This window comes from Cucurbita maxima, unplaced genomic scaffold (genome assembly GCF_002738345.1).
Source record: "Cucurbita maxima cultivar Rimu unplaced genomic scaffold, Cmax_1.0 Cma_Scf00010, whole genome shotgun sequence".
NCBI lineage: Eukaryota > Viridiplantae > Streptophyta > Magnoliopsida > Cucurbitales > Cucurbitaceae > Cucurbita > Cucurbita maxima.
Window position 1 is genome coordinate 6,124,713 of NW_019272026.1, and position 16,744 is coordinate 6,141,456.

General features: G+C 38.2%; 5 protein-coding genes, 1 long non-coding RNA gene and 1 other non-coding gene across 11 annotated transcripts in view; 4 read left to right on the plus strand and 3 right to left on the minus strand.

Annotated features, from left to right (window-relative positions):
- Positions 1 to 57: 57 nt before the first annotated feature.
- LOC111484779 lies at positions 58 to 14,992 on the minus strand. The gene is made up of 3 exons (XR_002718575.1): positions 14,924 to 14,992; positions 11,846 to 11,856; positions 58 to 71 (listed from the first exon to the last, which is right to left on the minus strand). It is a non-coding gene; the product is annotated as an uncharacterized LOC111484779 (long non-coding RNA).
- TRNAS-UGA lies at positions 1,213 to 1,294 on the plus strand. Its single transcript has one exon. It is a non-coding gene; the product is annotated as a tRNA-Ser (tRNA).
- LOC111484777 (mediator of RNA polymerase II transcription subunit 30) lies at positions 1,367 to 3,024 on the plus strand. The gene is made up of 3 exons (XM_023131367.1): positions 1,367 to 1,918; positions 2,286 to 2,381; positions 2,824 to 3,024. The coding sequence occupies exons 1-3, from the start codon at positions 1,517 to 1,519 to the stop codon at positions 2,920 to 2,922; spliced, it is 597 nt and encodes a 198-aa protein (XP_022987135.1). The 5' UTR covers positions 1,367 to 1,516; the 3' UTR covers positions 2,923 to 3,024.
- Positions 3,267 to 5,686, minus strand: LOC111484775 (non-specific phospholipase C6-like). The gene is made up of 3 exons (XM_023131364.1): positions 4,470 to 5,686; positions 3,862 to 4,038; positions 3,267 to 3,736 (listed from the first exon to the last, which is right to left on the minus strand). The coding sequence occupies exons 1-3, from the start codon at positions 5,551 to 5,553 to the stop codon at positions 3,438 to 3,440; spliced, it is 1,560 nt and encodes a 519-aa protein (XP_022987132.1). The 5' UTR covers positions 5,554 to 5,686; the 3' UTR covers positions 3,267 to 3,437.
- LOC111484773 (CBS domain-containing protein CBSCBSPB5) lies at positions 6,355 to 12,032 on the minus strand. 5 transcript variants are annotated; one of them, XM_023131362.1, is made up of 16 exons: positions 11,714 to 12,032; positions 11,391 to 11,531; positions 10,582 to 10,750; positions 10,356 to 10,488; positions 10,084 to 10,254; positions 9,928 to 10,006; positions 9,731 to 9,844; positions 9,581 to 9,647; positions 9,215 to 9,320; positions 9,053 to 9,111; positions 8,005 to 8,114; positions 7,788 to 7,921; positions 7,383 to 7,468; positions 7,193 to 7,282; positions 6,931 to 7,102; positions 6,355 to 6,733 (listed from the first exon to the last, which is right to left on the minus strand). In XM_023131362.1, the coding sequence occupies exons 2-16, from the start codon at positions 11,495 to 11,497 to the stop codon at positions 6,708 to 6,710; spliced, it is 1,623 nt and encodes a 540-aa protein (XP_022987130.1). In that variant the 5' UTR covers positions 11,498 to 11,531; positions 11,714 to 12,032; the 3' UTR covers positions 6,355 to 6,707. The 5 variants fall into 5 exon arrangements, with proteins under 5 accessions (XP_022987130.1, XP_022987128.1, XP_022987127.1 ...); XM_023131360.1 differs by having other exon boundaries at positions 6,355 to 6,675; positions 11,367 to 11,531; XM_023131359.1 differs by having other exon boundaries at positions 11,367 to 11,531.
- Positions 13,334 to 13,969, plus strand: LOC111484778. Its single transcript, XM_023131368.1, has one exon. The coding sequence runs from the start codon at positions 13,573 to 13,575 to the stop codon at positions 13,780 to 13,782; it is 210 nt and encodes a 69-aa protein (XP_022987136.1). The 5' UTR covers positions 13,334 to 13,572; the 3' UTR covers positions 13,783 to 13,969.
- LOC111484776 (gamma carbonic anhydrase-like 2, mitochondrial) overlaps positions 14,918 to 16,744 on the plus strand; it is a 3,116-nt gene continuing 1,289 nt past the window's right edge. Inside the window, exon 1 of the mRNA XM_023131366.1 lies at positions 14,918 to 15,316. Coding sequence (XP_022987134.1) covers positions 14,959 to 15,316 — 358 coding nt within the window. The 5' untranslated portion in view covers positions 14,918 to 14,958. The remainder of the gene's footprint in view (positions 15,317 to 16,744) is intronic.

Genomic DNA, 16,744 nt, shown 5'->3' on the forward strand with positions numbered 1-16,744 from the left:
TGATGCTCTGAGATGGTTGTGAGCTGAAATTTGGGTGCCAAAAGGCAGCCATAGACAGTATCAATGCAGAGCTCAGTACCACGTTTCAGACATTGGATACTTCCCCCCATGCAAGAGGATTGTGCAGTTTGGGAAATGCCAAGTTAAGAAGAGTACAGAAAAGAAAAGAAGGCTTATTAGGAGCAAGGCCACAGCAGGCATTCATTGATATGGCCATATAGAGCTGCTGCCTTTGGAACAGATATTGTCTGCATTTATGTTACATTGCCATCAAAGAGAAAACTGTCGCTTACAATGAAATTACAGAAGCTGCCTTGACACCCTTGTTGTGTACATGCATCTTAAAATTGCCCAAACATTCGAGTGAAAAATGGTGTTCTGAATCCTTGTCTTGTCTTTCAGTTCCATACAATCATCCGACAATGCCACCACAGCTATTGTGTCTAAGCTACCAATAAAGATGACAGTTTCAAGAATGGTTAGAAATTCAATAAGATCTTCATCAGTTTCATTTACATTGGTGAAGTCTTGAGGCGAGAGGAATCTCATCATAGAAACTGCAGGACGAGGCAAAGGCTGTGGATAACAAGAAACTTGAGCCATCAAATGAGCTAACTTATCAGAGGCTTTGAGAATTCTATGTCAGTAAAGAGTTGCAAGCAGTAAACTGGATTAGATGACATCCACTTACAACTGTAAAGCAAATACTCAGCAAAAACACCCTTTTTTTTTATAAGCAAAAGAGACGCGGTGAGTCTCATGGTTTTTAAAATGCATCAACTAGGTAGAAGTTTCTACACACTTATAAGCAATGATTCGTACCCCTCTCTTCAATTGATTGACGTGGGATCTCACAATTTATGCTCTTTAGGAACCCAAAGTCCTCGTTGACATACTAGCTGATGTTTTGCTCTAATACTATTTATAACAGCCTAAGTCTACCGTTAGCAAATATTGTTCGTTTTTACCAGTTACATATCGCTATTACATCTTTATAAGGAATGTTTTGTCTCCTCTCCAATGGATGTGAGATCCCACGGATAAACAGTTAAGGCAGTCGCTTTGAATATGAATATTTAGCTGATGCAGCAAATCTAGGCTCGGTAGAAACAATAAGAAACTATAGGTATGAGTCAATGAAGACTTTTTGCTAAGCTTGAAATCTGATGATTTTTATATTATTTTAATAATTAATCACAGTTTTACCAATAAGTCGATATGTCCGAGTGGTTAAGGAGACAGACTTGAAATCTGTTGGGCTTCGCCCGCGCAGGTTCGAACCCTGCTGTCGACGATTATTTTTAATTTCATTTGTTTTATTTATTTTTTTTTTTTTTTGGCCTTCTCGATTTCAATTTACCGATGAGGGTTAGGGTTTCATGTGAACATCAGAAGTGTGATTGAAAGTTGGAATTGGGATTTTGGTTGATTCCGAAGGCTCTCTTTACGAATTCGGTGGATTTTCGGTTGGCGTAGCAGCACAAAAGCATCTGTTTTTTTGTTCTGGAAAATTTTGATGGAAGAGAAACCCACTAATGTTTTGTCTCTTCCCCAGACAACTCAAGAGCTTGCAATGGAGGGCATCAAGCATCTTGAGGAAACGATAGAATCCGCATTCCAGATCCTATACTCCATGAATGACGAGCTCTGCAATCCCACATTATGGTCCACCACTTCTTCAACAGCAACGACGACTACTTCTGGTTTAACAATTGCCAGCCCAAATGCTCCATCTTCGCATTCCACTAATGGAGTTGTAAACGGCGATGCAAGTTCGGAAAGCACAAACCATCACACCGACACCAGCAGTGGCGGAGGCAGCGGTAGTGGGGGAGCCCTTGAGGAGGCCCGTGTTCGCTACAAGAATTCAGTACTTGCACTTCGTGCTATTCTTGCTGCAATTCCCAATTCTCAGAAGGTAAATTACTGACTGATCTTCCTCTTATTCGTCTTTGTTCATCACCCAGCGTTTCTCATTTCTCATTTCATTTTTCATTTGGCATGATTCGAGATTGATTCGGAGATATTTGGTTCCCCCATGTTACAAAATGCTTTGTGGAGAACATGGAATTTTTGTATTCAATTTCAGCCGAATGCCTAAAATTCTTCCTGAATTTGATAGATTGCAGATACTACATTCGACCTGGTTTTCATTTTCACCACTGCTGATAGATGCGTGGACTTAATCCATGTCTATGAATTTGATAGATTGCTAACTGCATTGACTTGTTGTTCACTTATGCCGATTAAGCGACTTAAATCAGAGTTTCATGGTTTATTGATAGGCAAAAGCACATGAATCGGGTACAAGCGGTCATGCATCGCCTGCAGACCAATCTGAAATTGATAAGTTGGAACAACACCTCTCTAATCTCAGAAAGGTATTCTATTGTATCTTCAGCTTGTAAATTCATGTCAGTAATTTATTTTTTCTTCAAGACTCTTAGGATTACAACCAGTTAAAATTTTCTGGCAAAGATTTCGTTTGGGAACCAAATATTTGTGGAAATAATTTACTTATATAAGACTTTGGAGGTAAATATATAGTTAAATTTACTAAAATATGTACAAATATTGATGAAACTGAGAAGGTCTTTAAAGATTTCAAGACAACAGTTCTGTTTGTCTTATTGTTTGTTGTATATCAGAATAGGAAAGATTTTGAAACTAAATAGACAATTGAGAAAATCAAATATTGAAACTAATAACGTTATGGAGGTTCTGTCATGGATATTATAGGTAATATGCTTCTTCCTAGAAATGACATCTTCTTTTTCTTTCAACTGCTATCTTATATGGGTCCTATCTGCGGTGTGTTTGCAGGAACTTATGGTTAAGAACTTGCATATAAAGCTTCTGATAGATCAACTACGAGAACTTGTTGCTGATGTATCTACATGGCAAAGTCCTTGTTCTGTATGAAAAACACGACTAGCCTTGAGTCTCCTCACTAATCTAGGTGTCGTAATTTGAAAATGTCTTGCGCTGTTTCTTTATAAGATGAGCTGTTATTAGAACGTTTCTTTATAAGATGAGCTGTTATTAGAACGTTTCTTTATATATCTCTTCAATGAAACTGGGATTATAAATTTGCCATTGGCACCAGATTGTTAATAGAACTTAAGGCTCTCATAAATCAAGTACCAGGAGTAAAAGGTTCAATATTTCCATGAAGCAGACGAATCCTTAAATAAGAAAATTTGTTAACTATTTCAATGAACGACACTCGTGTGTAAACATTACCTTAGTTTTTCTTAGAAGTCATCTGCAAAAACCCATTAAACACTCTTTAACACACTTGGATGCACACAGAAACAACCATATGGTATCAGCGTATGAAACATAGATACACTTGTTCGCGAGTTCTAAAATCTAGCTAGTCTGGAATAAGAATTTGTGGCCGTGTAGGGGTTTTATACCATCGAAAAAGAATGCATTCAGTTGTGCATTGAGGATCTTGTAGTAAGGGAAGATCTCATATCCACAATGGCAGATTCATCTGCACCCAACTTGATTGCCTCTTTGCTTGCTCTGATGAACCTCGAAACAGCTCCTCTAGTGTAGTCATGTGCTTCTTTAACCGTCATCTTCTCGCTTATTTCATTAGGGAAGCTGCTTAGGAAATGATCACCATTTAGAACAGCAGCTAACTGTACAACCTCGCTCTGAAACTCGGAAAGTCCACTGTTTTCTTTAGCTTCTGTTTTCCTCAAAGGTGTCACTTCGGGCAAGGTTACTGCAACAAGTGTTGGGGAGATTAACGAAATATGAATTCAGAAATCTTACACCTCAACTGAAGATTAACTCTGCATACAATTGGGAAAACGTCGATGTGTCGCAACCGGTATAGATTGATGATACCTGGGCAGTCTGTTCGTGGCGAGGTTAACTGGCCAACAATGTCCTCAAATGTCCCAGCCCATGCATCTCTGTGAGTCAGGAAGTTAGAGGAGAGATTGAATATTTTCTTTATGGTAGCAGGAATTGAGGAATGCTCAAACTCAGAGTTTGGAGTAGGACCCTTGGGACTGCTTATAACTGCAAAACAAACAGAAAGTTAGAGCTATAAACACACCCCAGAAGAAATAGCCAAACAATCAACTATTTGTATGTGCTGAAGTCATTTTGATGATGCAGACTCTAAAACAAGCATCACCCTTCTTTCCAGTCACTAATTAAGTTCCTATACCATCTTCATCCCAACAGCTCCAACTGGCGTGGATCCCAATTCCAACCAACTCTTTGGCCAGAGGGAGCCTCAGGATTCCCACCACCGACCTGGCACTGGCTTCCCAAGTAGCCAGCCTGGGATGACTGTAAACCACGCGAGGAGAAAAAACACCGACCAGACCCATGTGAGAGTCCTTTGCTTTTGTTGAGAGATGAGTAGAGCTATAAGGTTCAATTTCAAGTTGTAAGGGTTGTTGATTCAGTGTAGAACGTTAAGGGGTGAGAAGAACTTGGCTTACCAGTCCCTTTCTTAATCCAAGGCGAAACCATAATTGTAGGCACACGGACGCCAAGCCGATCGAACTTGAAGAAATAGGGAGCAGGGCCTGTGTTTCCATCAGGATTAGGAACATTGACAAAAGGAGTCTTGACATGGTCAAAAAATCCACCGTGCTCATCGTAAGTGATTATCAGAAGGGTTTGGTTCCACTGTGGGCTAGCCCTCAGAGTCTCGTAAACCTCTTTCACCAGCTTTTGCCCATTGGCAACATCATGGGATGGGTGGTCATCATTTGCAGGCATTCCCACAAGATCAAAGTACCGTGGCTCAATCACAGTTAAGCTGGGAAGCTTCCCATTTCTAGCATCCTTTTTGAACTGCAAATCGTAGGGATGAAACTTGAAAATGTACTTCAATTTCCTCAAGTTTCTATAAAACAGGGTAGTGGGTATGTTCTGGAAGTAAACTCCGAAGTCGAGGCCATTCTCATGTAGTGAATCGAAAATAGTTTTCTGGGGATACCCGAGAGCCAATTGCTTCTTCACATGGCTTGTTGAACCATGAGAAGTTGCAGAATAAACAAACAGCCTATTGGGTTGAGTTGGGCCAGGGATTGAAGAGAACCACCTATCAAACACAGCAAACTCACGAACCAAAGCTCCATAAATGGGCACAGCTTCAGGTTTGAAGCCTTTCATAACAGTTTCAGAGAGGTTTGATGACATTGAGAGAGCCTGTTCCACAAAGCCAGACATGGAAGGAATGGAATTAGAGCCAAATACCTGCTGTAACACGTCCTCAAATGAATGGCCCGGATCCGGATCTACAAACTCAGCGTCGTCAGAGAAGCAAATGGTTTCAGGGTTGGGATTCTTGGTTGAAACAGGGTTGCATTCGTCTCCAGTGACGCCATTGATTCGTGGGTCGATGTATTTCTTCATCCATCCAATCATGTGATCGAAGGAACGATTCTCCATCACCAAAACCACCACGGTTTTGATGGGTTGCTGCTGGAAAGTGCGTTGAGGAATCCATGAGAGAGTGAGAAGAAGAAAGAAAATGAAAGGCAAGTGAACTGTCACTTTGCTTCGCCGTCGTCTCATTGCTATCACTGCGAGCAGAGGGAAGGGAGAACAGAAGAAGATAACTCCGCCAAACTTACTCCAACAACCCAAAAGAGCGCTTAAAAATGGGGAAAATGGATTGTGGATGAGAATGTTACAGAGAAATGCCACTTTAAAAAAGCAATATCCCCTGGTCGTGACTAAGAGAGAGAGAAGGAGAGAGTAGCTAGGAGTGGATTTTGCTATATACGCAGAGAGAGAGAGAGAGAGAGAAAAGCAGAAGAAGTTTCTGGTGTTGCGTGTTTCAAAAACAGTGCAATTTAAAAGTAAAGAATACAATAAAAGCGGAAAAAAAACTTGGAAAATTGGGTCTCTGCCATTGTTTATCCTTCCTTCCTTCCTTCCTTCCTTCTCTGCAATCTTTTAACTCCGATTAAATGTTGTTGTGCTCTTATTTTACGAAGATGCTGATTAAAAAAATTATTTAATTGATTTGATTTATTGGTTGTATGAGAAGATTGTTTGAAATTAAATTAAGAGGGAGAAGAGAAGGTGAAGGCGTTCACGGACTGTGTTTGGCTTGGAATCAATAATAACATGCATTTGTGGGATTTTTAATTTCAGGAAAAAAAAAAAAAAAAATCTCGCTGTCAAAGTATTTCAACTTCAGCCATTATTGTAATTTGTTTTTATTTTTTAAAAAAAACATTATTATTATTATTAACGCGTGACAACCAGAGACGACCCCGTGACACCTTCCCTTCCCCGGATGACACATCTTTCATTGGTTTTGTATATATAGTTTAAACTTATGAATAGAAAACTAAAGAACATTACAAGTATTCAACATACTATATAATAATCTGCTTATTGCTAAAAGTTTAAAGAGAAAGAACTTCAAAATGGATTGAAAAATCATTACATACCGAACTTGAGGCTTGAGCCTGAGCCATCACTTATTGTCTTATACAAGACGGTAAAAGAAAATAAAAGGTGATCGTGTTCTTCCGCATTGGCCCGAAGTGGTATATATTCACATCGACCAACAATCATATAGATAATCAAGCAAGCAGATGAGAGCTAAGAGAATATTTATGTATGGAGGAGTGTAGAAAGTTGACTTATACTCGAGATCTCCACGAATTCATGGAGCTGCAAAACCTTCAGACACATGAACCACATCTCGTCAACTCTCACGGGTGTAAATGGAATGGCATTCCTTTCATGCACAAAATCAACAATCCCATAACTTAAACAACTTTTCTTCATAAAAAAATATGACCTTTTCAACCAAAACAGATTATAAGCACAAGCACCGAGGCTCTTCCGACTGTTCCCAATAAGGGCTCAAATTTCGGAGGTTACTCGGGCCAAAATTATTGAATAGAATGTGTATGAATTTCATTAATTAATTACCAGATCTTCTCATGTATGCTAACACGCCTAACCCCGCAACAAGGGCGGCTCCAGCTGCAACTGCACTGTACGCCGACGCCCATGCGTCTCTTTGAGCATAATCCAAAATTCCCGCACCAGAACCCCGTTTGCAACCGTGACTTCCTGGATATTCTAAATGCAATCTCAGACACTGCGCAAAACCACCATGTCCTTTACTTCAGTTTAACCATTTCTTTTCAAGCATAAATCGTCATTCACAAATAATGATCCAATGCGGTACCTTCCACCCGGCCAACCTTGCGTGTTCTACGGCTGCTGCAAGATCACCGTCTGTTGCTAGAACAACCTTATCGCGGTCTTCATCTTCATACTACAAAATGTGGGCTATCAATAAGTTGCAATTTATATAATGGAAACTCGAAATTGTCAAGCCAAATAAAGAGATCGGAAATATTGGTCCGAGTGAGTACCAAAATCTGAGGCACTTGGTTGCGGTCAATATCATTGCCAACTCTCTGAAGAATTGCTGTTATAACATCTGTTAAATTCCGAGTTTCTTCTCTCGGATAGACCAACAAAGAAATCCAGTCAGGCCAACTTAAACGGATATCAAGGTCGAAATTAACTACGAACTTGGAAAAGCTCGCTAGTAAGATACGAAGGAAAAAAGGGAACAAGCTTTGCTTCCAAGTTTTCAGCCATCCATAGCTGTCTTACCAATCAAAGTTTACTACTAAAAAAACAAATAATCTTACCTTATTTGACATGTGGGAATAATCAAATGCCACAAAGAGACATGAAAATACATCCATAACTTGTGCAACAGCTCTCCTATTATCTGATTGACGATAACGAAAATAGAACAAGAAACATACCACAAGAAAATCGATGCATCCGGCCCTTCCTATCTTCAAGTTTAAAAGAAAAAGTATTTGACATTCCAGATGATGGAAAGGGAAGAGTTCTAACAAAATCCGTTTCCTCAGAAGCCAATCTCATTGAACTTTCACTGAAATGTCACACGAACGTGTGAGATAAATAAATAACTTTAACTGCAAAAATATTAGGTAATAACTATTTGACAATCACAACCTACGCAATTCATCTTCATCCTCAATTGGCGATAAGGCCATGGCAGAATCCCAAAACTTCTGCATCATAGAACTTGCAGCCTCATTGCCAATTCCAGATGCATTTCCAACCTAATCACGAAGGAATGCTGAAGTCACATAAATCTTCACAATCATAGATTATAAAGCTCCAAGCAATATAAATACATTGTTCAAAGCCCGGCCAATATTCTATATTAATTTTAAAATTTTAAAATTTTAAAATATTTCTTCTCCCTGCCAGAGGCTCATTAGTTCATAGACTTTAAACGAGTCAACAATTGTTTTGATTTTCATCCCTAAAAATCCCCACCCCATCAATGTTCACTAGGTTGAATCCCAAGTAGATGGCCGACAGGGTCTTAACACTAGACTAACCAGGTAATCCTCGAGACTATAATATTAACCAATTTATCTAGCCCTTGAGGTTGTAAATCAAAAAATTCAGAGAAATGAAAAACGTAGCCCTCATGATTCAAAGATTTCGAACTGGAAGAGGAGATTGCGGGTTACTTGCTAGAGCTGGCGCAGAACATAAGAAAACTGGAGGGGGGATCTTGATGATTTTAGTTAACGACGCTTTAACATGAAGACAACAAACAATAAAGGAGTAACAAAAATAAGACTATTTAAATACAAAAATAATGTATGGAAAGGCATTGAATTTCCGCCTGTATGAGAGCAATTCTTATTGCAACATAATATAGAAAACTTTTCAAAGAACATCGGAAGGTCTAATATTTCTCCATACCAACTTGACAATTCAAACGACACTGCTCACTCGTAGGTCATTTTTCTCTTCGGAAAATAACAACACTGATAATTTCAAATTCCAAATCTTATCATGGAAAACGTGATTAAGAATTTGGACACGACACGTCCAGGAGCATCTTAATAGCCATTTGAAAGTGATATAGCTCGACCATAGTCTATCTTTTATATCATCGTGTTCTAACACTTATTTTTGCAATATGAAGAAATAAGGTCAACGATACTAACAAAAAAAAGGTTCCAAAAGTTGATGAACTCACCGTGGCAACGGCAGCATGGGTGATATGTATTACATCAGCTACAGCAACAACGTTTCCTTCTGCAGCCAATTAACCGTTAGTATCAGAAGTAAAGACGATAGCCTTAAGTTCACAGATGAAACCTTTTCTTGTTCTTAGGATTAAGAACTACATAAACGTTACCTCTGTCTATCACTGGAAGATGCAAAAACTTTCCATCATGCATAGTGTGCAGAGCGTCAACTATCGGAGTATCAGTTGATGCACATTCAGGATGTGGAGTCATGACCTTTAACATGAAACAGAGAGAGGTGATATTCAGTTCTGAAGAATACAAATCTGGCATAATCAACGAGAATAAAACAAAATTTACAAGATACAGAACAATGTTTCTCTTATATCTATTCATCTTGCAATTTCTGTTGTATTTATCTCCGCCCCAACCCCAATCTAAACCAGCACCCCCTTTCAATTTAACCAGTAGAACTGTACTGACAGGAGGGGAGGCGATACACTCCTTTATACTCCATGCTAGCTGAAAGAAATTACCTTCTCTACAAGTGTGGATTCTGGTGGAAGATTTTGCGCTATTAATCGCATCAAAATATCCTTTGACCTGTAAAAGACAAAATATCAGGATACGTGAAATTGTATCTAATTATAAAATCCTAAATGAAGAAGAATTATGATGGTACCCACGTGAGAATTCCTTGTGGCTTGTTATCAACTGTCACGACTGCAGAACTCACTCTAAGTTCAAGCATCTTTTTTGTTGCCATCAAAACTGTTTCTGTTGGTGGAACTGTAACAATCCTGGAAAATGAAACGTCAATAAAAGACGCGATGCAGATGATATTAAAAACCAAATATTTTTCACCAAGAAAAGTATTACCTACTTTAAATTCTCAGGGAGTACCGTAGACAGAGATGGTCTGAACATACGGTCTCGAAGTGTCTCGATAAAAGTATTAGGACCTGTACATCAATAATAGCACAATTTAGAGTTGTTTTTTGGAAGGTATTAATATCATAGGAGATGATAATCCACAGACCAGAAACAGAGGCTCCCCAACTTTTTTCAACACCTTCAACTGCTGCTGCAATGGCCTTTCCCTTTTCAGCTGCTCTTTCCATTCGTGCAATAGCATCATATAAACATTTCGCAATATCAAGTAATGCAATGACCTCCCCATTCTCAACTACAGGCAAATGTCTAAATTTTCCTGTAGACACAAATATCAGACCGACATAGCAAGAATCACTACCAAATACCAAACAGCACGGCACATTAAAATGTGAATGTGCTTCTCAGAATCATACGAACCTTGAACCATCTTCTGGAGGGCTTCGACGGCTAGGGTGTCAGAAAGAACAAAGACTGGATTCCTCGTCATAACTTTGGACACTGGTGTTTCTTCAATATTAACTCCACAAGCAATTACCCTCGTGGCTATATCCTTCCATCAAAAGGAAAAATGAATATATTAGTTTTTTTTTTTAGTTGCAAGGATACATTTACCCTTAAGGCTAAAGGAAAGCCAATGTTAAACCTTGTCAGTGAGGATACCGCAAAGTAAAGCATTTGAATCAGTGAGTAACAAAGCATCAACTCTACGAGCAACCATCCGACGACAAGCCTCGTAGATGGTAGTACTTTCAGGAACTGTCAGTGCTCTTGACAGCCGCAGTCGTTTCACCGTACGCTCACCATTGAGTTGTCTTTTTCAAATGTAAATGGAGAATGGAAAATCAGGTTAATATATCTTGACTTCACCAATTTAATTACTGTATCCAACAATTATCCTATAATTTGTAACAGGTCCAGGACAGGTACAACAAAGTAATCCCATTCAATTATATTAATTAATCCCTCAAAAAGTTGCACGATAAAATAAGAAAAAATACACAATTCCTACATGATGCAACCACGTGATATAGCAGAGTACTAACGTTCAAATACAGTTGCTAATCCGTTAAAATGTTACGCAATGAAATATTGATACTTCAGTTTTCATGTAGAATGTAAATTCCATTTTGCCCAAACAGATTCTTGATGAGATGAGCTGCTAAATTTTACAATCTCACACCAAAAGCTTGGGAGGGGTTGTTCTGAAGGTTCCTACGATTCTTTGAAGGATTTTAAATGATCATCTGAGTGAGAAAACGTAACTACATCAAATTTCAACTTTCGGCTTTGAAACATTCAAAGAAAAATCTAAAAACGTGCAATAGGATTCAAAAATAATAATATGCCAATTAAGGTGCATGCGTAGGCATAACAAATCGGGATAAATGAGAGCATCTATAAAATAGGATTTAAAAAATAGCGATTTACAATGAACGAGCGGATGAAAGAGACTTCCTCGGTGTATCCGAGCTTCCGTTCTCATTGATTTTCTTCCTTCCGTGAAATGATATGTTCGTCAAGGACATACTTCTCCTAGTAGAACCGCCTTGACTAGTCATTTCCTCCGATGGTTTTCACAATGTCAGATAAGACCTTGAAAACGTTGCAACAGAAACTCGTTCAACGTCAATTAAAAGAAATGAATATGAGAAACGAAACATGATCCAATTTAGACGCTAAAGAACAGTGAGCAATTAAGATTCAATTCTAACGAACAACTCCCAGTTTTTGAAGCAGAGAATCGAAATAACGAAACAAATAGAAAATCCAGAAACCTGAAATATGTCGCTTCTTCTTCAACGTCGAATCGTCCCTTTTTTCCCCTAGAAAATCGTTAACAGCAATTTTCCGCCCTCAGAATGTGATTGTTCAAAAAATTAAGAGTTATACCCAATCGCGCCAGCAACTAAATCGGGAGCTGAGCGCCAAAACTGAATGGAGAAATGGGGTCAATAGCGAAAATCGATCGGAAAACTTCGAAGATTCAAAGAAAAGTAGAGGACTAACGGTCGGTAATCTAATCGGAAAGTTAAAAGATTATCCGGGAGAAACTACCGACCGTCGACGAACAGGAAAGAGAGCGAAAAGAGAGAGGGAAGGAGGAGGAGAGACCATAAGAAATGGGACGAATCGAATTTTTGTAAGAGGATGGGGAGAGTGGACCAATTGGAATCGTCCACGTAAACGAAACTAACCGCAACAACTCGGTAATATTTCCGAGGAATGCTTCCGTTTGGCGCTAAATAAAGAAATTCATTTTCAAGTTACTATTTTCCCCCTTTATTTAATGCACGTACAAAGAGATTTAACTTTCAAATTTTAACTTAAAAAAAATACAATATAGTATATGATAATTATAGTTAAATTAAGTTTATTTGAGTGATTTATTTAATTAATTTGTGTAGAATAGATTAGTTTAATTGCATTTATACTTTAACATCCAACCCCAATTTTATAATTATTTTCTTAAGTTTCCATTTACTTTTGAAATTTATTTTCGGGGCTTTATTTAATAATCATCCTTTTAAAAATTGGTCCTCCACTTTTAACCCGTGGAATTCACTCCTCCACTCTCCCCATCACCTATTTCATTCCTAATTTAAGCAAACTTCCATATTTATTAGGAGGTTCTCAAATTCCAACCTATTTTTTATTAATTTTTAAAATTTCAAAATTTAAGATTATAGTATAGTATTTAACAAAAGAAAATTTAAAAATATACCACATTAAATTCATAAATTAACTAATTTATTTATTCATATAAATATTTTGAATAGGTGTGTGAAACATATTTATATAATACAGGATTGAAAACATGTCCCATAGGACATGTCTACTGTGGAGATTGAGTAAACCGACTTTTGATCACTATCTCGATGATTACTATTCTTTTTTTTTTTTAATCATTTATGAGCTTTGATTTACCATCTCTATCCATAAAATTTTAGAATGGACATTGGATCAATAATTTTTGTGTTTAAAAGTTGAAATTATTTGCTTTTCAAAAAAGCATGATAATGTAAAAATAATTATCAATTACAAAATAGTTGAAAGAAATCTTATAATCCCACTTACAAGGAACTCATACAGTTTTATAGACCCATTGATGATATATTTATTTGGATGGAGACAGATTTAGTACCCGAGTTGAATAATCTCATAACAAGGGGACAACTGTTGAGTGATCATGTAGACTTTTTGTGAATTGAGTTAGGTGAAAGAATGAAAAATAGATAAATTTATGGGAACCGGGAGAGCAATGCATCCCCAACACAGCATTTGACATTGAAAACAACGTTTAAGACGTACGAAGCACCAAAAGGTGTCTGTGCTGGAAAGTTGTATGTAACCGTGCAACCCGCGTTAGTTCAATAAAGTTTTTGATCTGACGATGGCTGAAAAATTAAATTAAACAAAACCCAAAAATGGCACCGCCTCATCCGTCCACGTGAAGCATCAAGATCGACGCAGTTGTCGAATCACTGTCCCACTTCCAAGTTTGAAAACCCCCACGCCATTGCTTCGCCCTCTCATATCTTCCATCCTCCCAGCCCCATCCCCATCGCCATCGCCAAAACTCACACCTCCTTTTTCTGTGGTTCTGCAGGCGAGAAGTTGAAAACACATCCATCCAATGGCAGATTGGGGGCCGGTGATTATAGCGGTGGTGCTGTTCGTGCTCCTCAGTCCGGGGCTGCTGTTTCAGATCCCAGCCAGAGGAAGGGTGGTTGAGTTTGGGAACATGCAGACAAGCGGGGCTTCCATTTTAGTCCACGCCATCATCTACTTCGGCCTCATCACCATCTTCCTCGTCGCCATTGGCGTCCACATCTACACTGGCTAAATCTTTGTTTTCCATTTCATCTCTCCGCATAAACTCATGTCGCTATTACTTTGTTTCTTTCTTAACTTCTCCAATTTACGGATTATTGTTGTGAGACTTGTGCTATTACTGTATCATTGGAGTTTCAGCGATTACGGTCTGTAAATTTGGTTTGCTTACGAAACGCGATCCTTAAATTCACTGGTTAGCTGTTGGATATTTGATTCGGGGGGTGGGGAAGAAGGTGAAAAAGATCCCGATTCGATTCTAATACCAACCGCAGTACGATTTGAAACAAAAGTATGAGATCCGAGATACGATCCCCATGTATGAGATCCGAGATACGATCCCCATGGCTTTTATTATCATTAACACGGCTTCTTTTACTGTCTCATCTCCCTGTCGGCCACCGTTTCTGGTCGGCGACAGCTCCCGTCGGCGGACTCAATTAGAATTCGGCCCGACCCGACATTTGCGACTTGTCCTAAATTTAGGGTTTTTTTTTTTTTTTTTTTCTTAAAATTAGTTTTAGACCTTTCTCTTTTTTAAGGAAAATTCAGTATTTTGATAAAGGTTGCGTGTCATTTCACTATAAAAAATATAAAAAATTGGGGCGGTGTTTAATGGATAATTATTAAAATAGAAGAAACTAGATAATTATTTGATTTTATGCTAATTAACCCCACAAATCGAGAGGGGAATCAATTTAATTTAATTTAATGATTGTTTTCAAACATTATTTTTGCACCCATTAAAATTAATTTTGAATTATTAAATTTTTTTGGAAATAGAAACAATGATTTAATCATTTTAAACTTAAAATCAATCCTAAAGCTATTTTATGTCATTCAAATTTTGTTTTAGATTATTTAGAATTTATTTTACTCGCTTGAATGTTATATTGGTTTGTAAATGCTCATATTTAATTAAACGTCAATCAATATGGTACTAATTTTATTACTATGAACTATCCATTATTTAATTGGTTTTATCTTAAACGATTAATTTGCAACAATAATTTCTCGAATGATACAATTTCCGAAAGGACAATTTACGTTTACGGCCCATTTATTTAGCCCATAATAGTCCAAAGCCCATACACTTTGGCCCATTGAAACAGCAAAGCCAGATTGTTGTATCGCCCTCTCCGACTCGCCATCACCTGAATCACAGACCACGCTCGCTTCTCCTCTAGAAATGGCAGCTGTAGCTCGCTTTTCCAGGAAGGCAATTGCCTCAGCGGTTGCGACCAATCAACTCCGCCGTGCTTTCTCGACGGAAGCGTCGAAGACGATCGCGCCTTCACCGGATCGAGTTAAGTGGGATTATAGAGGTCAAAGAAAAATAATCCCGCTCGGCCAGTGGCTCCCTAAAATCGCCGTCGACGCCTATGTCGCGCCTAATGTGGTCCTTGCCGGACAGGTTAACGTTTGCGACGGGGCCTCCGTTTGGGCGGGTTCCGTTCTCCGCGGCGATCTCAACAAGATTACAGTCGGATTTTGCTCCAATGTGCAGGAGCGGTGCGTTCTCCATGCTGCTTGGTCCTCCCCAACAGGTTCAATTCAACTTACATGCTTTTATGTGATCTTTTCCGCCATTATCAGTTTATGGTTTTTCTCGAATTTGGTAGTTTGGTGATTGTTTTCCTCGGTTATTTGAAAATGTAATTGTTAAAGGGTCCTTGATACTACACACGCAATTTCAGTCCCTGTTTACTTAACAAGCATCTCCAGGGGATAGTGATTAAGTCTACACATTGTTTTCGAATTCTTGAAATTATGGTTCTGTTGAGTAGCTGATGCCATATTTGTCCCCGGTTAATGTAAGAAATCAAATGAAGTATTTTAGATCGTGGTTTCTCGAGACTCAGTAGATTCGAGTGATTGGAGGTAGTGCCCTACATTTTTTTTTTCCCTTGATTTTTGACAACCTTTTCTGGGTTAGTAGTAATGGGTATTCCATTGTACCATTTTGTCTTGATTCTTCTTTTTTTAGTAAAATACTTGTTTGATTCTAAGCTAGCTTTTTAAGATTTCTAACTTGATGGCAATCTCTACCCTGAATTATCAACCAACATCTCAACAAACACCTCTTCCTCAAAAGTACACTATCAACTTAATGTACACTATTTTCTTTGATCCTTCATTTCCTGTTTTCATCACTTCCTCTTTTTTTTAATGAACATCAAAAATGGAGGTTGTTCTATCGATTTCAGGGATTTTCCAAGATTACTTATTTGGTGTCAGCTCCCGTCTGAATCTTCATTGGTATCTTTGCTTATGCCTGAAATTGTGAGCAATCATATCATCATTTAACAATTAGTGGATATAAGTAGGAGTTACGATGGGATATTGATAAGGAGAAAGCAGAGAAAGAGCAAGTCATATAGAGAGAGACAGAGCGAGGTGGAGAGAGAGGAATGGGAGGAACTGGAGAATTGGGTTAGAGAGAGAGAGTAGAGTCAAAGAAGGAAGTACAATGGAGACGGAGAGAGGCTAAGAGATATAAAGAGGGAGATATAGAGCTGACGAATAGAGATAGTGCAAATGCACAAGTTGAAATGGCTTCTTCTATACTTTTTTAGGTTCAAGTGCATACTACTTCCAAGTTTGGCCTACAAATTTTCTGGGTTTGCCCTTGTTTATTGATACGATATTCATACACTTTAGTGCATAGTATTGCATTTTTCAGTATTGGCGGTGAAGTCTTCAACTATTTGCTTCTCTGTCTTGTTTTTAAGTCATTTTCTTGGTCTCTAAAAGTCTGGGTGTAAAGCTGAAATTCCAGTCTTGTCCTACTACAATTGGATAATAGCCAAACCCCAAATCTATTAAGTTGGTTTCAGTTATTCATATGATCAGTCCCAAATGTGAAACTTCGGCTGTTTAAAATGTATATTTTCAATCTTTATTACAGATATATTACTATGAAGGAAATAGATGAGAAATACTAATGAGAAAAAAAAAAAAAAAAAAAAAAAAAA